Below are 23,845 nucleotides of genomic sequence, written 5' to 3' on the forward strand. Positions count from 1 at the left end.
TTCTTTTAATTGGCCAGTGTCTTCAGAGATTAGCCTACATAGACATATCCTAAAAATAGTTAAACATTAGGAGGATAGACAGTGGAATATTATTTGTTTGAAGTGTTAGTATCAGCTCTGAAAATGTCATGTTTCCTTTGTATTAAGTGTAATGCACTGTATTGAATTTTATAAGAATGTAATAAAGAATTTGTGTGTGTGTGTGTGCGTGTGCGTGTGTGTGTGTGTGTGCGTGTGCGTACGTGCGTGTGTGTGTGTGTATCAGTTTTCCAGAGATGTCTACCAGACTTCATCACTCTGAATGGGACTGTGACTGTAGCTAATAGAACCAATTTTAAAGATGCTCTGGAAGTGACCCGCAATGTTACTGAACTCCAACATGCTGCAAAGTACTGTAACTTCTTTTTTTTTATTTATTATTTAAACAAAGACAAAGATCACTCAACAGCACTTAGAATTCCCTAAACTGAGAAGACTCTCTGGGTGACTTAGTTTCATGATTTTTTTTTTTTTTTTTTTTTTGTCACTTGTTGAAGAAGGTTTTCTAGTGTACAATCTTGTCTGTGTTATAGCAAAAATACATTTCATGACTTCTTAGGCAGTGAAGGCAAGTGATTAATGATTGGAGCACATAGATTAGAAATATTGTGTGAACATTCTTTTACAATTCTAAATTCCATTGTGTGAGGCCAGATAATTTCTGAAAAATAGCTCACCAAGACCTGGAATGCAAAAGTAGTTAGTAGTTAGTGTCTAGCTGACAAAGATTCTAAAAACATGCCATTTCTCTATATCTTCTTAATGTGTTAGTCTTTGATATGACATCACCACTTCTCTGTTCAGGATCCTTTCAATTTCTTGTTAGATTCCCACCTTTGTCTGGATGTTGAAATTCATTTGTCTCACCTGCATGCAGGGGTATAACAGGAGGACTGGACGCTGAGGAGCATGGCATGAAGATTGTGGAAGATTATGCCAAATCATGGGCATGGATACTTGTGTAAATACAGAAGCAACACAGAGATAAAGCAGCTATAGTGTAAAACTACAACATGATATTTAGTCCCCACTTAGCATTTTGCCAAAACTGTTCATCAGAATGGTGTGTGACTACGGACAAGGATCATTAGTAATTGTGCTTATACCTACTATCCTTCCAAAGTTTTTAAAAGTTTCAGTCAGAGATTCTAAGTTGTGACCCCTTACTTCACATCATTTTCGAATAATATCCAGAATAAATGTACTGGATTCATCATCCACTGATGTTTAAAGTTTATTCTATTAAACAAATTTGTCATAGTGCCTCACAAGTGTGTCACAAGTTACACATTGTAAAACACTCAGAAAGTTATTGTTATTAATGACACTGATGGCCATTAAATGAACTGCAGTCACCATCCTGTTGCTCACACTCTTTATCGGCAAGCAAGCATGACCCAAGGCACTGGCCAAAACAGTGACATGGCATTATGCTTCATGAGGCTGAATGCTGACATGAACAATGAACAAAAATAAATTACAGTCGTAACTAGTATGTTACTATCTTCAATGTTCCTGTATTGGACCATTTGCTTCATCATACTAACTGGCTTGTCGTTTGCGACTTATTTTATTAGCTAACATTGCAAAGCAACCAAACTAGATCCATGTTATGAATAGTAAAGTTACAGGTAGCTGGCTAACCTTATTTTACGTAGGGTTACAGCTACCTTGTTTGTTGCCCCTCAATTCATCGATCTTGGTTAGTAAAGAGCAACCATGAGTTGCACACCTTTGTTTTGTACTGTTACATCATTTTTTGTTTTTTGGATCACGATAGTAATTTGGCAAGCTAGTCAACTAACATATCCAGATTGTGTTTTCTGAGCAATAATGTTTGTAAGTAAGGAAGGATCAGCCAGCTCTTGTATCTGTATCTAGTGACGCTGCATGGATCTGCCGTTGGTTACTTTGTATCGTTAGCATATAAAGTAATTTGCAGGTGACAAGCTGTTCAATTTATCAACCAGATCAGATAGGAGTCTAGATGAATTAGGCTTGCTGACATTATCTACACAAGACAGTATTTTGCCACGCTAGCTAGCTCGCTAATTTTAATTATCCCTTGTATCTGTGCATTATCTTACAGAGGTCTGCTGTTATCCTTGGTCATTAGTTTGATCTTCATCCTGTTGCTGAGGTTCACAGCTGGGTTGCTACTGTGGACTACCATCATCACTGTCATACTGCTGCTGGCATATGGTGTGTACTCAGGGCTTTACATCTTCAGAATCTTAGGACATGTGATAATCTGCATCCAAAGTTTAGCTCCTCTTCTACTACTCTCAGGTACTATGAAGGTGACAGCAGAGATCTGACTTGACAAGAGGAACTCTTAAACTTCAACTCAATTATGTCATGACGTGATCAAAGAAACACTTGGAAAAGCAATGGAAATGTTTCAGAAACCTATTAGCTTTCTTCAAATTCCTCACTGAATTCACTGTTTGTATGTGTGTGCAGGCATGTGGTACTGCTCTGATGAGTTGTATCAGCTCAGACACAGAGCAGGCTCTGATGTTGCCATTGTAGAAGTCGGCCTCCAGACTGACCTGCAGGTCTATCTACAACTCACACAGACATGGATCATATTAAGTAAGTTTTTTCAGTTTTGTTCTTGATTCTTACCTTTGGATATTTAGTGCCAGTGTTCTTAAATTAGGATCTCTGTAACATTCAAAAGGCAGTGAAAAGTTCTGTTTAAGTTTAAAAGTGAAGTTAAAGTAACTTATATCAAAGTAATTTTTTGTCATATTTGCTAAAACTGTCCCTATGCCCAGAGAGCAGTACATGAAACATGTAATCTATGAAAAAAAAATCTCCATTGGTCCCACCTACTGTTCCTACTGCGATTTGCAAGAATCCACTGCGCCTGACACAAAACAACCAATCAGAGCCAGAGGAGCATCTGAGGCAGTGTCTGACATCTGTCAATCACTACTCACACACGCTGCGAAGTGCCCCCTCCCTCCGCTCATTCTGCCGGCTGCCGCTCAGTCAAACAGCTCTGTGAGTGGTGTCAGGAGGCTAGTGAAAGCTATGGCAGAGCCACCCGCAAAGGAGAAACTGCCCATACCGCCGCTGCCAACAACAGCATATATAGCTAAGACAACAAATAACCATAAAGCTAATATGGTTGTAAGTGGTGTTACATAAATCGTGTGTTCATGATACACTGATAAATAATTCATAAAAGTGAGGAATTTTCATGCGATAAATAAGGTTATAAATAAAGAAATTGTTTGATGTAAGTTTAAAATTAAGGTTTTAAAATCTGTTGTGTAAGAGGTAAAATAATATAATTTACTAAAAATGTTGTAAGCACATATGCTTTGGTTCATTGTTTGAATTGTATGTTTCTTGTCCGGAACCAAGGTTCTTTGTTTGTGGCGCACCCACGGTCAAGTTCATTGTTGGACTGTATACAATGCAAGGCGAATGTCTCATGAGGCCTTGTCTGTTTTTTGTTTAAGTTAAATTAATGTCTGAAGCCTAAGCAGACAGTAAAGGGACGTTAAGGGACTTATAAGACTCTAAAGGATTTTCATGGACTTCTTTACAACAAGCGGCCAACGAGGTATTTGTTTAATTTGTAATTGTTCTTTATTTCATGTCAGCACTGAGCATCATTTTATGTTTACTTTTATTTTCATGTCATGGTGCCTTGTAACTCATTTAGATATTTTGCACTGTGTTTATTTACGAATATAGTTCTCACGGGGTAAGTGACGTAAGTGTGATGGCATGAAGGAGAGGATGCAGCAGAGATGTGCCCAAGCAATAAATGCCCGTTTCAAAGAACTGACCTGTGTCTGTGTTGTTGTGAAGAGAGCTACAATGGTGATTGTTACAGTAACACTCCGCAGCGCATACACTATGTTAGCGACTGTGATGTAGCGGCTGGGCAGAGTTAGCTTGTTTCTGATGCTAAGGCTAACATTACTGGTTGTTACAGCAGCTGCACAGATGCTGCAGGGAGGAGGGGATTGGAGGCAGGGCATGAGTGCAACGGAGAGGGAGGGGGAGCATCGTGGTGTTGGTTCAAATTTTCAGGCTAAGTCTGCTCTCTTCTCAATCTTACCCTTACAGAAAAACAACATGAATTTCACATGTGATTTGCACATGTTAAACATGGGAAACATGTGGTTTTGGAACATTTTTCATGGTGTAATGTGTGAAACCCATGTAAATTCCTATGTGAAACCCATGTGATCACATGTGGTAACATGTGGACACATGTGGAACACATGTGGTACCACATGTTACAACATGGTACCCATGAGGACACATGTGGACACATGTGGTAACGAATCGTAGATTTGCATGTCCAATAAAATGTCAGATTATATTCATATGTATGGGTGTAAAACAACCAGTTGATTATAAATCCCTGCTTTATCTCTGCTGCTTTACTTTATATATCTGATTGAGATAGATAACTATGCAACTACACTGCCTTTGAAAATATCAACAGCATAAACTGTTGTTTGCATTTGTCAGTGGTGTCTCTGGGAGTGACAGAAGCCTCCATCTTGCTGATGTTGATCTTTCTAAGAAGAAGAGTCCGAGTCGCTATCGCCCTACTAAGAGAGGCAAGCAAGTATGAACTCTAAACACAATAAGAGAAAATCACAAAAATTAGATGCCTGAATTATGGGACTTAAAATAAAAGAAACTATATTGTATAATGAGTTGTTTTCCTGGCCCTATGATTTCTCTGTTGTTGCAGAGCCATTGGTCACATCATGTCCTCGCTATTCTTTCCAGTCATCACCTTTCTCTTGTTGACTGTTTGCATCTTCTACTGGGTGATTACAGCTGTGTATCCTTCTGAGTGGTCATAAGCAACAACAGGAAGAATGCAAGGAGAAAAGATTTTTATGTTAACCTTTTCTAGATTCATGTACTTGTGTAAAAAATGATCATTTTTGAATCTCTTCAGTATCCAGAAGGTAGAAAATTAATTTTCTTGTTCATTGGCATTCTAACAAGCTTGTTAGATGTATCTTTAACCTGCACTGTAAAACCAGTTACCTAGCATCCTCAGGTGAAGCCATCTACAAAGTTATGTCTCCTGATGTGAGCTGCCCCTATGCCAACAGTACTTGCAAACCTGAGGTGCAGTATATTATCATGAATTTGATTTCTTTGTCTTTCTGCTTTTTGAAGTCATAAAATGTCATGCATATTTATGAGTGAGTGTCTTTTGGGGGAACATGCACAATCATACACTAATGGCACAACATCAGTAGAAATTTGGGGTCCAGTATCTTTACAGAGTGGTTGCAGGGAGGATACTGCATATTGCATTAGTTGGTAGTAATAGGCGTTCCAAATACAGCCAGAGAGTCAGACAGGGGAAATAAGGAGACACAAGGTAAGAGGAAACAGTAGGGTAGTGAGCAGTGAGAAAACCAGTAAGAGCTGATTCCACGAATTAGCGCTACTGCTTGAGCAAATTAGAATCAGTTGGGTTATTGTATGTCGGTAGGGTAGTACTTCCACTCTTCTACCTCTGAAAGCTAGTAAACAAATCACATCAGGTCTTGTTTATCACCAAACCGTCATGCAAGACTCATCTCATGATGGGTAGAGGCAAAGAGCTTTCCCAAGACATTCTCAACAATGTTTTTAAGCAACATAGCAATGGCACTGGTTAACAGCAGATTTGTCAACTGAAATGTTCTTATATGAGCAATTCGGCCTATTATCTGTAAGTGGCAGGAGCATCACTCCATCATCAATTGGCAGCAGGAGCTCCTCGCTAAATTTACAACTGGGCAGTCAGGAAGTTAGAAGAGTAGTCCAAGAGCCAAGGACCACAAGAACCAGATGGAAAAAAAAAACATCATAAAGACCTAGAAGCAGCAGCTACAAGTCGTCACAGTGAAAACAATAGGCAGGGCACTTCATCGCCACAGTCTCAGTGCAAGATCAGTGTATGATTTTTATATATATATAGAAATAATGGATCACCATTTTATTGCAGTTGACACAAACCAATTTTTCAGTGACACTGTTAACTGTAACAATTGACTTTTTGATAATTTGAGAAACAGTTTCATTAACGTGGGTTCTTGCTTCAATCCTAATGATATATTCCAAAGAACATTCTGTTTGTGCTTACTTCAAACATGTCTAAAGTTTACTATATTTATTCTGGTAAGTATGATTCATTATGCCCCTCACTCCATTTATTGTAGCTAAGATGGTGTATTTAGACTGTGTGGAGTAGTAATGATGCTAAAATTGTTAATATGTACATGTTTAACCAGAACATTGATCACAGCTTGTAATGAAAGGATGAAAGGACTCACACAGACCAGCCTCAGAATGCATGTGGGCACCACCCACTTCTGCCTTCCTCAGAGACAGGAGAAAGTAGACTTTTCTTTTATACAAGGATGTACTACAAGATCCACATACCTACACATTACAAAATAATGTATAAAATATTGTGTAACATAATAATATATAACAAACTTTTAATCTTTTACTTATTTAACTTCTGTCTGTGCATTTGTGCAGCATCAATGTATGTCCCCTAACAGTGGACAACAACATGGAAAGGATCCCTATAGAAGTACCTTTTTGTCAAAGAGTGAGATCCTTTTTGTTTAACTACAAACAGCTGATATATCGCCAAAGCCACCAGACTTCATTCACAGAAACAGTAATTTTATTATTGTAAAACACATTTCATTTAAATGCAACAGAAACAAAATAAATCTCACCAAAACCTCCTTGGTTCCAACATCACCAAACTCTGAAGTCACCGAGTCAGGAGGGGAGGGAGACAGAGGGAGAAAAAGAAGCAACAGGGTAAAACTGAATGGAGCCAGAATATTTTCACATCTTAACTCTGGAATTATTTTTATTGCACATTATGAAGGGAGAGACTTAAATATGTTGAACTTAAACAGATTTTCCCAGTACAATTAGACTAATTACAACACAGCAGAAACTGGTTTTGTGACTCCTTTCCATCATCGTATGCTGCATTTAGTACTGGTACCACCGCTTTCTTGTTTGTACAATCAAATATTAACTTTCACAATGGAATGTATGAATTCTTGTACAATTGAAATATAAATTGGAATTTAGAATTTTAATTGATACCCCTTGTGCATACCAGACACAGAGACTGAAGGGCAGGTTGGCACCAATGATTTTTTTGTAATCCGAACTGTCCATTGTAGTCTGGTTGTAGTCTGGTCTTGTCCTGTTTGGCAACTGATCTAAACAGTAATGTACATACAGAGGACAGACTGGACGAATGTAGTGAAGATTGGCTCGCCAGCTCCTGAGGCAGCTGGCGCAAGAAGTAGTTGGAGTTGGACACACATTTTAGGTCCTGATAGATTGTGAATCCTGTAAACCTAAAGGCTTCCACAGTAGAAACAGTGCTGTTCAGTATGGTGATGGGGGGGCAGTGTTGAGAGGCTCCTACTGAAGTGTGCTGTCATCTCAACAGTTTGAACCATGTTCAGTTCCAGGTTGTCATGACTGCAACAGTAGGCCAGCTGATTTCTCTTCAAAGAAAGTATTGCGTAGCATTGCACTTGGCTGTTCACATGAAAAGTGACAGAAGTAACTGCCTGAAAAATATAAAAAGAGAACAACTCCAGAACACACATGACCAATTGCTATGTAATTGCAATTGGTTTTGGAAAGTTACAAAAATTGTTGGATGCAGCCTGGCATTGGAAATGTGATGGGGAAGGGGTGACAAGCACTTTGTTTGAAGCACACTGTCACCATTTATGTTTCATTGACAGAATACACATAAGGATTTCTGTCATACAAACATATTCTTAAATTATTAGTAGTAGTTCAATTTTGTTGATTTTAGTTCATTTAACAGCAAAGTCTCTCAATTTGGCATTTCTCTACTCTCTGCCACCCACTAAATGGCATGAAATGGCCAGAAAATAATGAAAATATAGAAATAAAAAATTCTTTGTAGCATTCTGTTTCACCTCTTTAAATCTTTAACTAATTTTCTTGTATTACATCAAGTAACTTTTCAAGTTTCTTTTCACTTTCATTCTTTTTTTTCACTTTTTACATAAAAATATTAAAAGAATTGTTGGACTTTTGGAAATTTAGGTTTGACTCAATGTAAATGTACATTTCTAAAAAAAAAAATAAATAAATAAATACAACAATTGCACATAACCAATATATTTGAAAACTACAACAATACATTCTGTATTAAAATATACCAGAAATTAATGAATAAAATTCATATTGCACAACCCTAGTAAATAACTCTCTCTGTTTTCCCCCTTACGTCACTGGCAGACCTTCAACAGAACCAACATCTCCAAAGTAGAGCTGTGTCAGGGTTCTCAGTGTCTGTTTGCCTTCTATGGTGGGGAGACATTCTACCACCGCTACCTCTTCCTGCTGCAGCTGTCCAACCTGTTGGTCTTCCTGTGGCTGGTCAACTTTAGCTTGGCCTTGGAGCAGTGCACTCTGGCTGGGACATTTGCTAGCTACTACTGGGCCAAGAGGAAGCCTCAAGATATTCCACCATGTCCACTCTTATCATCATTCAGCAGGGCTATCAGGTCAGGACACACTCAGAAGACCAAGCCTATGATTCATAATTTTTCAAAGTATATGCAAGCACATAAAATTGGTACTGTTTCATCTATTATCCCAAATTGATAATGTAAGGTAACATAACAGACAGTCTTGTGTGTAACAATCTTCAGGTATCACACAGGGTCTTTGGCATTTGGAGCACTAATTCTTTCAGTTGTCCAACTGGTCCGGATAATACTGGAATACCTGGAGCAGAAACTAAAAGGTATACACACTCACAGTAACACATATACACTTCCTCTCTACTCCTATAATTGCTCCCATTATCACTATACTGATCTTGAACATGTTTATCCATATAGGTGTTGACAACAGCCTGTCCAGGTTCATAATGCATTGTCTGAAATGCTGTTTCTGGTGTTTGGAGAAATTAATACGCTACATGAACCATAATGCTTATATCATGGTGAGTTGGGTAAAGTAGTGCTTTTTAGCATGAGTAGTATGAATACTAACTATCCACCGTTCATTCTGACAACAACCTTGTGACATTGTGATTTTTGTCTCTCTCCACCAGGTGGCAATTTACGGTAAGAACTTATGCACCTCAGCCAGAGAAGCCTTCTTCCTACTGATGAGGAATGTAGTCAGGTAAGGAGACTCAGTGCTTTTCAGACTAGTTTAGTGGTCCACTAATTCTGGGTCTTTTAAAGGCACTGTTTTTCTCATACTCTTATTCTGCTGCAACTTATATGAGGTGTTTTTTTTTTTTTTAAGTTGTATGCATTTTGGGATTATTTAGAGAAAAAGGTTCTCCAAAGTCTAACTTGGTTCTAAAAGGTTCTACTTGTCGGCCAACCAGCACTTCAAGTGCACACAAGAGGACCAAGAAGCAGGTTCTGTTTCTTTTTCATGTTGTCACACTGTGCAATGCTCAGTGACAACGGACAGAGAGAGAAGCAACATTATAAATTCTTCTCTAGCAAAGGGATGACCCACCCTACTTTGCCTCTCGCTGGCAAGTGATTGCCTTTAGTTGGATCGATTAGGTCTAGGCATTAGAAGTGATAATCAGTTAGGGTTGAGGTAAGAATATCAGGGTAAGCCACTGAGGCAGAGTAGGGTGGGTCATCCCTTCTCCATAGTACAATTCATAAATTTGATCTTTCTGCAGTCTCATAGACTACACAACACACCAATTTACTGCACGACACACCCACTTTACTACTTACACACCCCCTGTAGCTACTGTGTGTCTGAAGATAGACGCCCTTGGACAGAGAAGACGAAGAACTTGGGGGAGATGAGAAAGTGATATGTAACGTGATGTTTAAAAAAAAACCCAAGATTGAGCTAATGCTAATGCAATCTAGGTTATATACTTCAAAAAAATCTGAGTGCTACCTTGTAATGTTAGCATTAGCTGCCAGACTTTACATCAGGAAGCAAGCATAAGCTGGCTAGGATGATATCTAAAAAAAAGGTTAAACTTGCCTGACATATGTACAGCTGGCCTTCACAAGAGCATCAATAGACTCCTCGATAGATCTTCCAATGACTTGTGACAATGTTGAAGTTTATAAGACATTGTGAAACATGAAAATGTGTTGCTGAAGCATAGTCTGTCTTCTTGCAGTCTTTAAAAAAATCTTACAATGTCTTAAATTTTATATATATTCAGCCTTTTTTATATAATAAGACTTTGGTCATTTGAATTCATGGGGTCTCAAAATAGTGAACTTTTCTGATATAAAACAAAACCTAATATTGCCTTTATACTCACCTGTTGCAATTACTTGTTGGGACAATTCTATAGTAGATGAACCCAACACACATTTTATTTACCTGCCATACTTACCTGTAGAGAGAATAAAATCCTTCTTAGATTACTACAGTCTTGCTGTCTAACCCAAAGGAAATTTAAACAAATGGTACCTGAAATAATGTATTTAATAACTGACTGCATTCCTACCTAAACTGAACCTTATAATTCCAAGCAGAAAATGAGTTAGGATTAGAAGGTCCTGTTTGACCTGTTCCAAAAGCCCATTTACAAATTTGATAGGACTTTGATATTTTACATTTACTATACATTTACATCATTTTCAATTATCAAAGACAGTAATTTTAGCAATTTTTGAACTTTGAAGTTCAATGTTGAAGGTCAATATGTCTAAACTGCTCAAAACACAGATAATATAATGTATAATGTATAATTACGAGGTGGCGATTTTTGTGAGGTTATTTTAGTCTTTATAAGAGAGGCTATTTATCATGTTTAATCCCCTGTGAACACACTTCATACTCCATAGACATAGCTAATATCCTCTGCAGAGCAGCATACTCACAGAATACAGTACACATAGCCGGTTAATCAGGTCAGGTAACCTTTTTCTCTGGCTGCGACTGTAAGCAGCATCCTGGCACTCTATTTTGAACTGACCTGTGTAAGATGAGTGGCAAGGCTCAACTTTCTGACTCTGTATCTATAGGGTTACAGTTCTGGACAGAGTGACAGACCTTCTGTTGTTTCTGGGCAAAGTGCTGATAGCAGGAGGAGTTGGTAAGTGACACTGTAAGGCGGAAGTCTTACATTGGTCGAGCAACTTTCATGTTCATGTTCCACATTACAATTTCTGATAGAGTGTTTTCCCCAAAATGTATTTTTGAAAATAATTCTATGTTTCAGGAAAAATATGTAGCAATCAGAGAACATATAGACAGTGTGTGTGTTTGTTTGTTTCAGGTGTCATTGCATTCTTCTTCTTCACACGGAAGATCCCTGTTATGCAGGAGGAAGTGCCCAATCTCAACTACTACTGGGTCCCCCTACTGGTCAGCATCACAAACACAATCACAGACACGTACTGATCATACTGTACATGCATGCACATGCATAATTAAAATCTTTTGGCCTTATTTTTTAGCTCGCCCATAAAGTAAATGTCACTTCAGGAATTCCACCACAACTGTCCAGCCATTGTTTAATTGCAGCACCTACTAGTATGTAGGTATAGCTTGTGTCAGATAGACACCCTTAATCTGCATGGATCTACCTTTGACCATTGATCAACAGGATTATATAATATAGAATACATATCCCAAGAAGCAATGAACTGGACATGGAAATACAAAGACGTATTTTAAACATATGCAGTAGATTGCCGAGCTCAACACTTACGAGGTGCTTGGGTTTAATTTTTTGTAAGCATGTTGACCCAAAATTAATAATTCAAGCTGATTATGTCAGACATCTTGTGTCTTTTTTGCCATGTATAACCTTGCTGTTTTTGAACCTCTGTGTTTTTCACATCAGACAGTGATGGTAGGCGCCTACCTGATTGCTCATGGTTTCTTCAGCGTCTATGCCATATGTGTTGATACGCTCTTCCTCTGCTTCTGTAAGTGCAATGTGATTGATTTAGAATGGGGTGCTCCATACTGAAAATTGGTTGGTTTAACAGTCTCCAGTGGTCATAATGGCCCAAAGTTTAGAAAAACCAGTAGTGAATTATTATGTTTTAAAATATGTGTTTTTAATATAGACTTAGAAAGAATGACAGTTATTCTTAGTCAGCAAGTAAACTGTGGAACATTTCAAAAATGAAAATCTGCAAAATTTTCAGATATGCAGTAATATCCATACTATTATTGTGCGCAAACAACTATGTGAGGTTCTGTATGATGCAGTTTATATCACCCCTTCTCACAGTCACAACTTTGTCAGATCAGAATACACAGGGGTCATATCCAGTACATACATACTACTTGAATTTGTGCCACATGCTCTCAGTGTAAGCAATCCAGTGATTGTTGTCTGCACGTCCAACAGGAACATTTCTAATACTCCTATCAACATGACTCTTTCGTCCCTGGAATCCATTAATATACTGATATACTAATTTGCCATGTGAGGAAAATTGTGGAGATACAAACAAAAAACAAACAATTTCAAATTTTCACATTGTTTTAATTAAAACTGTCCTGAAACATGGATAATGCCACTGATGTGCTAGTTTGCATTCCAGAGTGACTTAACTTATCCTGAAAATAACAATAGGTTTAAATGGGTTAAGTAAAGGTATTCTTAAAGCTTTAGATAGAGTCATCCTTCCAATAGTATGTTTCAACCATGTCAAGGCTCAGTTTAAGCAAGTCTCAAATTTAGAAAAACCTTCTTAGGGCTACAATGATTTGAGTGAATCCTGTAGTCTTTAATCAAATGATCATCTTTTTTTTTTGCACGAGGCTATTTAACAACACTGACTGACTTCTTTTTGTCTTTTTGTCTCCATGCACCATGCTATCCTCCTGCTCTACTTCACATCCATACATCTTGATTTCACCATTGCTCTCATACTTTAATTCCGTCTTTGACTCACTCCATCTCCATCATACCCATTCATCTACATATGTATCGTTCATCCCTACATCAATTTACTTTATTCCATCAACCCACCATTCATCCATATGTGCTTTCTTCCCATGCTTCCCCTTCATGCATCCACCCATTTATTGGTCCAACTAGGTGATGACTTGGAGAGGAATGATGGTAGTTCAGAAAAACCTTTCCTCATGTCACCAGAGCTGCACAGAATTCTGGGAAAATCCATTCAGTTGCATTGATATCCTATCCTCCAATCCATTGCATCAGCAGTAGGGATGGGAATTGATAAGATTTTTTCGATTCCGATTCCATTTTCAATTCTGCTTAACGATTCAGTTCTTTATCGATTCTCTTATCGATTCTCATTTGGAAAAGGAGAACAAACAGGTTGATAAGCATCAACTTTGTTTAGTTTAGAAGTAACATGACCTTACAAACCCAACAGTGAGGTCTTAAGAGGGCCACAACCTAGGGCTCCTTGATGGGGTGCCAGGGGGTCCCCAGAAAAATTAATTTGTTTTGAAAATAAATAAATAAATAAATAAATAAATAAATAAATAAAAATTCTGTAGAATTTAACAAAATACAACATAAATTATTCTGTGGCAATTACACAAGAATATCCAGTAACATGTTCAACATTTTTCTAATAGAAATCAAAAATGTCCTTTTTGAAAGGATATATGAGCTGAGCACTCAAAAATAAAACTACATCAGCCAATGACAAATACAATCAAGTCAAGTCCAATGAAACTGTGCATTGTGCAATTCTGCAAACATTAACTATGAAGAATTAACAATTCTTTTGCAGAAAAATAAGCATATCTGCTTTTTCAGGAAGGATACGCAATCTTTCTGGACTTATGGTGTCTCCAGCTGTGGAGAACACCCTTCTGCATGTGCAGGATGCCTGCACACACAGAAAGCTTTCAGCCAGTCCTGACAGCAGGGGCAGAGTCTCTCTCTTGTTCCACCACCACAGGGTGGCGTTATCCTTGCAGGGGATGGGGGGCAGGCTTCTGTACAGCTGGATCTCCTGATCCACTCGGAAGCTAGAGGTAGACGTGAACTGGAGCGAGTACTGCCAGCCTCTGAGCCAGTCAGACTCTGTCTCTCCTCATGGTCGTCATCTAAATGTAATGCATGAGAAGGCATTCATTTAATGTTAACAGTTAGTAATAGCAGGTTTTACAATGAGGCAAATGGCACTAACATAATAGGCAGTGATAGTAACTTAGTTACCTGCTGGGTTGAGATTCACACCGGAGCAGATCGAAAATGCGACATTCATTCAAAGTTATTGCATGCTGTATGTGCAAATGTTTCTGCATATTGGTAGTATTTCCTCCCTTTGATGAAATATCCACTTTGCAAGTATTGCAAGTTGCCCTGTTGTCATCCTTTCACGTGAAATGTAACCAAAATTTCGAGCGTTTGTTTTCGAGCAACGCATGTTGCGTAGCTTGTGTAAGCTACGTAACATGCAACGTCATTCGCGCCCACTGGAATCGATAAGGGAATCGTTTTCAAAATTTGCAAACGATTCTGAGGAATTGAAACATTGGGAACCGGTTCTTAATTCACAAGACTGGCTGCTGAATCAGCAGCCAGTCTTGTGAGTTTTTATCAGTCTGTGAGACACAAACTGTCCTGGAAACCTCATCATCACCTGGCCAATTCCAAGAGATGTCAAGGTCCCCACACTGAACAAATAGAGTGGCACCCAGCTGCACCAATGCAGTAACAGCATTACCAAATAATGAAGGAAACTTGTGTTTTTGCCATTCTTGGTCTGACAGGATCCTTAGAAGCTCCCAAGTGAGAAGAACATTGTTTTATATATTTATTTGTAATTATTTTTAATTTTAATATTTTTTATATGTTGTGTGTTTTGGATAAATGTTCAAAAAAACTTCAGTTTGTGATAATCAGCAGTTGTAAGTTAGTGTGGCCTATACCAAGAGATGAATTTGAGACCAAAATCTATGACACAAAATCACCTCACAATGTGGAGTTGGAGGTTGGACAACCACCCATATCGAAAATGAATATACTCATGGTACTGTAATTCTATACTGGAATGCTTCCAACCAATAGATGCTCAAGCTATAATTGTGAAACCCTTCAGTTTTGTTCCACATTATTTCAATAATCCTGATTTCCAAAAAAAAAAAAAAGAAAAAAAAGGTGGAACACTATGTAAAACATAAATAAAAGCAGAATGCAATCATTTGCAACTGAACTGTACCATAAACATTTTTGAGCCCATGTAGTAATATCCTTTATCCAATCGTGTGTTTGCAAAGTAGTGAACCTCGCTCCGTCTTTGCTTGTGAATGACTGATCCTTTCCAGGATGCCCCTTTCATACCCAATCATGATACTATCACCTATTACCAATGAAACTGTTTACCTGTGGAATGTTTGAAACAGGTGTCTTTCAGTTTTTTATGTTGTTCTGTATTTCTGATGTGACAGATGAAATTCAGCAAATTACGCTAAAGAGACGGATTTACACAGAGACAACTCAGATCTGCAATGTGGCCAAAATTTACCGCAGCAGGAATATAATGAAAAGATGATGTCTTATTCAATGTAAGCCAATGTTTAGAAACACAGTTTCCAACAATTTACACTGCCTGGTATATGCTCTGTTAATTTTTATAGGATACATTGATTTTGTATTTGTAATGTGGGGTGGTCTTTAGTAATAGTTGTAAAGGTGAATCAAATACAACGTTCATTCATTAATTAAAAACCTATGAAAAATGTTCCAGAATTTTGTTGTTATTTGTTTTTAATGTGATTTGTTAAAATGACCATGGATATATTATGACTGCTTTTTTAAAAACAAGCAGATCCACTGATATTTAACACATGTAAAAGTAAGACGAGAAAAATAACACATGTACTGTTCTTTATTGTTTATTGTATTCCTATTAGTTTCCACAAAGTGGCCACCAATCTTCCTGGGATCTCCTTTTATACAGCAACGCAAAATAGAATTGAACTGTATTACAAGAACAAAAAATGCAGTATAAGCCAAGTATAAAGATCAAAGAACATGTAAAATAATTGCACACAAAAAATGTAGTGACCCATAATAGAAACAAAGACATAATAAAAAACACAGCACCAAAAATAAAAACAAACAAAAAGGTACCAAAACAGTGATAATGATCTTAGTTTTATTCTCATCCTTATTCTTCTTTATTGCATATATGTGATGGGATCTGGCAAAACCAGTCACATGTTTTGGAGATTTTAATATCACATAGAAGCTTATTTCAAGCTCTTTTCAAAGCTGTTTTCATTATTTTTATATCTGGTTTGTATCAAGTGTTATGGTCACTCAAAGTCAGCTGACCAGTAGGATTTTTTGGAGCACAATTTTGAGAAAAACAGGTTTAAAGACAAGGATTCTGAATCAGAACACAACCAGCTACCTCAAACTCTCTCCATCTGTGAAGCTTTGACATTTCTCTCTGTGTATCCCGTAGCATCTGACTGAGGTGTCAAAATAATGTTTTGATGATTAGGGTGACCTGATGTCCCGCTTCGTGCAGGACAGCCACACATTTCCATTACTTTTTACACGTTCTGCAAATTGCGACGTTGTCGTGAATTGTTAGCGACACTGTCAATAATAATTCGCGACAACGGCACAATTTGCGGGATGTGTGAAAAGTAATGGAAATGTGTGCCTGTCCCGCACAAAGCAGGACATCTGGTCACCTTAACTATGATAGATAAACCATCTTCGTAGGCTGTGGAGACTAACACGATAAGGGTGGAATTCATGCACTGTTTGTTTTTCATTCGTAGGAGATAACAACAAACAGTGTGCCTAATTTCAATAATGTTTTTAACATATTAAACAAGCGAAATATAATGAGATTATAATGAGTTTCAGGAATGATAAAGATGTTGTAAAATAATAATTTAATGAAAACCCAATTTCACCAATATTTTGACTTTCGACCTATTTTCACGTTTTCCTGGAAAAGTGCCAGCGCGACATCCGACGGGTTTTCCCAGATCGCATCACGTTTCGTGTTTATGTGTACACTACTACTTCAAAAGTTTGGGGTCAGATAACTTCATGTTTCCCAAACTCACACTTTTATTCATCAAATGAGTTGCAAAATGAATAACTGACAATTGACAATTGACATAATTGACAAGGTTAGAAATAATGATTTTTATTTGAAATTGTGACGACCTCTCTCAAACCCTCCCTTATGCTTTTACCTCTCTGTAGCCTTCAAGCATCTTCCAGGCCATCAGCTGGTTGGCTGCACCTTGAGAGGGTGGAGCTGGAGGATATAAACAGGGCGGCCATCTTAGAGGCCCTCTCTCTTTTGTTCTGGCAGCCATAGGAAGTCAGTTTGTTTTGAGTTTGTTCCTTTATTTACCACTCACACATACACCCACTCTACACCACTGATAAGTAACATTCACACAGTTTAGGTTGTCTTATGTTTAGTTAAATAAATATTTTGTTGCACTACATCGGTGTCTAAACTCTTCTCCTTTTGTTGTGAACCTCTGAGCCAGGTTCATAACAAAATAATAAATTTGTCCTTCAGTCTTTGCTTTCGTCAAAGAATTCTCCATTTGCAGCAATTACAGTCTGGCAGACCTTTGGCATTCTGGCAATTTGTTTAGATAATAATAATTTCACCCCACACTTCCCGAAGCACCTCCCACAAGTTGGATTGGCTTGATAGGCATTTCTTACGTACCATGCGGCCAAGCTGCTCCCACAAGAGCTCAACAGGGTTAAAATCTGGTGACTGCACTGGCCACTCTATTACAGACAGAATACCAGCTGACTGCTTCTTCCCTAAATAGTTCCTGCATAGTTTGGAGGTGTGCTTTGGGTCATTGTCCTGTTGTTGGAGGAAATTGGCTCCAATCAAGTGCTGCCCACAGGGTATGGCATGGCGTTGCAAAATGGAGTGATAGCCATCCTTATTCAAAATCCCTTCTATCTTGTACAAATCTCCCACTTTACCAGCACCAAAGCAGCCCCAGGCCATCACCTCCACCATGCTTGACAGATGGCGTCAGGCACTCCTCCTCCTTCTAACTTGTTCTGCGTCTCAACACCTCAACTTAGATTTGTCTGTCCATAACACTTTTTCCAATCTTCCTCTGTCCAATGTCTGTGTTCTTTTGCTCATCTTAATCGTTTCCTTTTATTGGCCAGTCTCAGACATGGCTTTTTCTTTGCCACTCTGCCTAGAAGGCCAGCATCCCGGAGTCGCCTCTTCACTGCGGACGTTAAGACTGGCGTTTTGTGGGTACCATTTGATGAAGCTGCCAGTTGATGACCTGTGAGGCATCTATTTCTCAAACTAGAGACTCTAATGTTCTTGTCCTCTTGCTTAGTTGTGCACCTGGACCTCCTACTTCTCTTTCTATTCTGGTTAGAGCTCATACTGTTCTCTGAAGGGAGTAGTACACATCGTTGTAAGAAATCTTCAGTTTCTTGGCAATTTCTTGCATAGAATAGCCTTCATTTCTCAGAACAAGAGTAGACTGTTGAGTCTGAGATGAGAGTTCTCTTCTTCTGGCCTTGAGAGTATAATCGAACCACAAATGCTGATGCCCCAGATACTCAACTAGCACAAAGGAAGGTCAGTTTTATAGCTTCTCTAATCAGCAGAACAGTTTTCAGCTGTGCTAATGTAGCCCAGATGGAAAAAAAACTCACAGGTAATAAGATTAAAGAAAAAGGGAGAGAGAATATTTGTTTTATTTCATTTTTATTTGGTGCATCGGTAAAGTTTTAAATGTCCTACTGCACTTAAGTAAGTTCTCATGCACCCACGTGGGGGAGGTGCCCCGCCTCAATAGCCAATCAGGGCCCACGCAGGCCCATTCAGCCTGTCAGCTCAGGGGTGAAGTCCAGGTGTGTTTCCCTTGCGCGCTCTTCTGACTGCAGCCGCCGGAGTGAGAGTAGCTACATGCTAAGAAGATGTGAGAGAAGAGGAGAAAGTCCGGTGAGAAGGAGGAAGATGTGAGTCTGGAGCAGAGCAACTCAGCAACAGGAAACAAGTTACGTCAGTAAGATGAGTCGGATATCTGTTAAAAAGAAAGCTCATTAATACTTACTGTCATCGTCCATGCTAATGCTAGCTCGGTGTCTTGCAGGCTAGTTCCTTACCTCCCATGTGGTGAGACGTTACAAGCCCGAAGTTGATGTGCTCAGTTTTGAACACAGAGTAACGGTGAGAAATTTGTCCCTCTGAGCTGCTCTGATATTATTTGTTATGTTTGGAATATGTGACTGCAGCCAGCACTATTTTTTTACAATTTCATGCCAATGAAATTTGAATTCAATTAAATGCAAATTATCGAATTTATACAATCTCACTTGTGAGTTTAAAGTAGTTCAGAGAGTAATTTTTGGTGCAGCTTTTCTATTGCACTAGTAGGCCTATAGTGCAGGAGGCGTAAATAAGCACACTTCTTTAATATCTCTGAAACTGATTCAATATATGAACACACTGTTATTTTATTTGCACTTTTATGTTATTCCAGTTATGATATGCCAGTTATAATAAGCTATCATATCTCAGTAGTATTAATCACTTACTGTGATGGATATTCTTGAGACACTGTTGACATGAACAGTAAAACATGAGAGTTCTTGAATGTTTAACCCTCATAATGAACCTTGATATACTTTGAATGTTGTACAACTAAAGAAATAAGGTTGATCAGATTTAAGTTTTATGTATGAGATTTAATGCAATACTTGTATTGTGACAACAAAACCTTGAAGGATGCATCTGAGAATAGAGTGTGATAGATAAATATGACCTTGTCTATAGGTCAGGTTTTTTTGAGTGGACGAAATCCCGATCGTGTCAGATGGCGAGCTAAAGAACTGTGAAGAAGAAACACAGAAGATACACACGTACTCTCTCTCACACACATTCACATTCCATGAACTTTTGAAACCAGGTGCACCTGTAAATACTTTTAAGTTTCATAAGGGCCCCAATGAACAGTGTTATTTCATTTTCTATGTGCACATTTCTCTTATGTTTTGGGGTATTTTTTTTAGGGGGGGGGTTTGTACAAATTGGCCATTGTTCTTTATTCTTTGTAACAATATAAGAGTTGCTACTCAATTGTTATTTCCCTGTTGACTCATTATTGTTGCTCAACTACTTGGTTCAAGTCAAATCTGGATTCTTCTAAAACTAGCACTTTGTCTTATTACCAGTCTACACTATTACTACGCTGTAATCCACTTTCATACAGCTAAATTGGTTACACTAACATTGTGCATAATTGCACAAAGGTTTTCTAATCAGCCTTTTAGCCTTTTAACATGATTAGTGTTTGAATTAACATGTTAGGCCCACAGAAACAAGGAGCAAGCACAATGACGAGGTATTTCAAACAACAACAAGTGGACTCAGTGGTACATTAACTTCACAATAGAGTAAAACTTAGACTCTGCACAGGGGAAAACCAACTTCATCGTTGTGCTGCCCTTAACTGGGTGTAATTAACATAACTAGCTGTGGTGACTACAAAGGGAGCAAATGGTCCACATCACAAAAAAAGGGAAGGTACCTGAGACTCTATTAATCTGTAACATAAAGTAATTACAGTTCAATGGATGCACACAAAGCGAAGACAATGCAGGAACACCAATATTATTACTCAACTAGTCACTGGGACTAAGTAAACAAAACTCCGCTCAATAGTGTCTTCATGCACTCCGTCATGAGTTTCTTCAAGCTCAGACACTGGCAGGGTTGTCTTACTGCTTTGTTTGTGGGTTTAACAGCTGGCAGGTGTCCCAAGAAGCACTGCAGCTGCTTGCCATCCCTAGGGGTAGGCCAGTCAGAAACAGCCTTGATCTGATTAGGGTCTGCCCTAATCTGCCCGCTCTCAAAAATGTAATCTACAAAAGGTATCAACTTAGCATGAAACTGACACTTTTCTCAAAAAGCTGGTTCTGGTTTGAAAATACCAATGTTCCCTGCAGGAGCTCGAACAGAGCACTGATCAATGGGAGAGAATACTTGTTTTTCATGGCAATGTTGTTTAGTCCCTGGAAGTTGATACATGGGCGCAGGATCTTATCTTTCTTGTCCATAAAGAAGAATCCTGCGCCCAGTGGCGAAGTTGAAGGCCAGATAATACCTGCGGCTAAGGAGTCATGAATGTATCCCTCCATGGCCTCACATTTGGGCTTGGAGAGGTTGTACAGCCAGCTAGTCAGAAGAGGTGCCCACGGCAGGAGGTCAATGGCGCAACCATAGGGGCAATGGGGCGGCAAGGATAAGGCACAATCCCTACTAAAAGCCTCTGCTAAATTGTGATAAACTTTGGGCGCCCCCGTCAGATCAATAAATTCTGCCTCAGTGGACCCAAGGGACCCCCCTGCCAGGGCAAGCGCAGAGTGGAGGCACACAGGGAAGCAATGATTACTCCAACCCTTCACCCTCCCTGTCTCCCAGTTTATGTGTGGGTTGTGAAGTTTAAGCCAGGGGTAACCAAGGACTGTCGGGGCAGACAGGGACAAGAGAAGTTTAAATTGAATGGTCTCTTGATGATTACCTGAGAGAACAAGAGTGTGCGGAGCAGTTTGATGGGTGACGTTAGCTAGTCGCTTCCCATCTAAAGTGCTAACAGGAACTGTGGAATTGAGGGAGACAAGGGAAATGCCAGCCTGTTTAGCAACTTCTACATCAAGAAAGTTATCTTCTGAGCCAGAATCAATAAGAGCTAACAGGGGTAACAACTGACCCGAGAAACATAAAGTAGCGTGAAACTGGACGCGAGGGAGCATAGGCAATAGGCGGTATGCTCACACTTAATGTGGAGCCTGCTTTCTTGGCTACCTACAGCAATTAGCAGTAAAGTGGGCTTTCTCACCGCAGTAAAGACAAACGCCGGAGTGCAGACGGTGCTGCCATTCAGCCTGGGTGAGATGGGTCCGCCCCAGCTGCATGGGTTCCTCCTCCACCCTGACCACAGGAGTAGAACTCGGACTGAACGTCGGTGGGAAGTTCCCAGCTGGCACTGTGCACAGAGGCCACACCTCTTCCAGCGACGCTCCCGCATGCGGTGATCAAGCCTGATCAACAATGAAATCAAAGCATCCAGGTCAAGAGGGTCATCTCTAGAGGCCAACTCATCTTTAGCATTCCCGAAATGATTTGGGTGATAAACACAGACTTCAGTCTATCAGTGAATGAATCAAAAGACATACTCTTTAACGCCTGATTGGAACAAATGGCCTCTGCCCACGTAAGTGCCTGCCCCTAAGTAGCCTGAGTAAAAAGAAAATCTTAGCTTGATCCGAACTAAAAGCCTGAGGTCTTTGAGAAAAAACTAAGTGACACTGCAACAAAAAAAAAACATGGCATTTAGTTTGCACGCCGGAAAAAGGCTCGGGGAAGGTGAACAAAGATTCATGGGGGAAAGTAGCGTCCACTTGGCCAGAGGCCGACGCTACCGGTGGAGACACGGGGCGGAAGCAGGAATAGAAGGATGGGCTGGTATGGAAACCCTTGAAACTAATGTAGTTCGCTGGGACATCTGTTGGAGGGTTTGCTTTTTGTCATCAAACAAAGACTTCAACAGCTGGTCATGTTGACCAAACAGAATGCCCTGTCTCTGTAAGATGGGAAGAACAGCAGAATACCGATTCTCCTGCTGAGCCATGGCTCAGTCCATGGTCAGATCATTCCGTTAGGTCTGAAGACCACTTTAACAAAAATGACTCAAATTCCAAGGTACAGAGGACAAAACACAGGTAAGCTGTTCAAACAGTTTTATTAAGTAACACTGAAACGAATGACCAAAATCTCTCAACAGGAGGAAAAACCCACTACACACAAAAGCACAGGATAACAAAGATATATACTACAAACTATGGAGGCGGGCAGGCAGGAATATTAACATACTAAGCGTCAATAAGCAAAAGCTGTGTGGCAGCGCAAAACTCACCAGGAACAATGACACAGGGAATAGAAATCACAAGCTGAATTCAGGATACCAAGATGATCTGACAACCAGAAGCAAGAAACCCAGAGCTGAAAAACTTGTGGAGATAATTGCAGGATGCCGATCAGCTGTGCTGCCTGCTGCTAAACACACCTGCCCGCCACACCTCCAAACCTGCACAAGATAAAGAGATAATGAGACACCAGAAACACAAAAGAACAATACCAAAAAACCCAGAACCCCCAGAGCAGGCCCTCAAATGACAGTGGTGGAGACAGCGTAAGTCAACTTTGAATTGAAAGAGAGCAGGGTAGGAAAACATGTAATCCCTATCCTCTTTCTGCAGGCAAGGTGACCACTTGTCCAGTTGGTTGGGGGACTGTTGCCTTGGCAAATTAAAGTTCAAATGTTTAATTGAGAATTAAATAAAATCCTTCTCCTTACTTACAAAGCCCTAAATGATCAGCCACCATCTTATCTTAAAGAGCTCATAGTATAGAGCTCACTGTTGGGGGACTTCCAATGATACACAAAGCCCTCTCTTCTTCTCTCCCTTTCCATCTGAATGCTTTCATGTCCTACGAAGGCATATTACTACCTTAGCTTCTTCCCCGGTGTCTTTGTGCTTTCTTGTCTCGCAGGTTCCCCAAAAAGGGAATGGTCCTTTGTTCCTTCGAGGAAGAGGAGGAGAACTGCCAGAGCCTTACAAAACTACCTCCAGCAGGTTACTGGTGTGCATGTTTCTGACCAAACTGTCAGAAACAGACTCCATGAGGGTGGCATGAGGGCCAAACATCCTCTAGTTGGACCTGTGCACACAGTCCAACACCATGCAGCTCGATTGGCATTCACCAGAGAACACCAGAATTGGCAGGTTCACTGGTGCCCA

The 23,845-nt window shown here is 39.4% G+C and overlaps 1 protein-coding gene across 2 annotated transcripts in view; it reads left to right on the forward strand.

Moving 5' to 3' along the window:
• Positions 1-15,746, forward strand: part of LOC143329820 (choline transporter-like protein 5-A) — a 73,236-nt gene extending 57,490 nt beyond the window's left edge. For both annotated transcript variants that reach the window (XM_076745917.1, XM_076745918.1), the window contains exons 8-22: positions 266-389; positions 917-1,000; positions 2,129-2,241; positions 2,503-2,634; positions 4,540-4,639; positions 4,769-4,861; positions 5,070-5,157; positions 8,344-8,612; positions 8,760-8,854; positions 8,952-9,055; positions 9,167-9,240; positions 11,082-11,152; positions 11,336-11,424; positions 11,906-11,990; positions 13,118-15,746. In XM_076745917.1, the coding sequence (XP_076602032.1) occupies positions 266-389; positions 917-1,000; positions 2,129-2,241; positions 2,503-2,634; positions 4,540-4,639; positions 4,769-4,861; positions 5,070-5,157; positions 8,344-8,612; positions 8,760-8,854; positions 8,952-9,055; positions 9,167-9,240; positions 11,082-11,152; positions 11,336-11,424; positions 11,906-11,990; positions 13,118-13,215 (1,619 nt within the window). In that variant the 3' untranslated portion in view covers positions 13,216-15,746. The remainder of the gene's footprint in view (positions 1-265; positions 390-916; positions 1,001-2,128; positions 2,242-2,502; positions 2,635-4,539; positions 4,640-4,768; positions 4,862-5,069; positions 5,158-8,343; positions 8,613-8,759; positions 8,855-8,951; positions 9,056-9,166; positions 9,241-11,081; positions 11,153-11,335; positions 11,425-11,905; positions 11,991-13,117) is intronic.
• Positions 15,747-23,845: the final 8,099 nt, after the last annotated feature.

Source organism: Chaetodon auriga, chromosome 12 (genome assembly GCF_051107435.1).
Source record: "Chaetodon auriga isolate fChaAug3 chromosome 12, fChaAug3.hap1, whole genome shotgun sequence".
Classification (NCBI taxonomy): Eukaryota; Metazoa; Chordata; class Actinopteri; order Chaetodontiformes; family Chaetodontidae; genus Chaetodon; species Chaetodon auriga.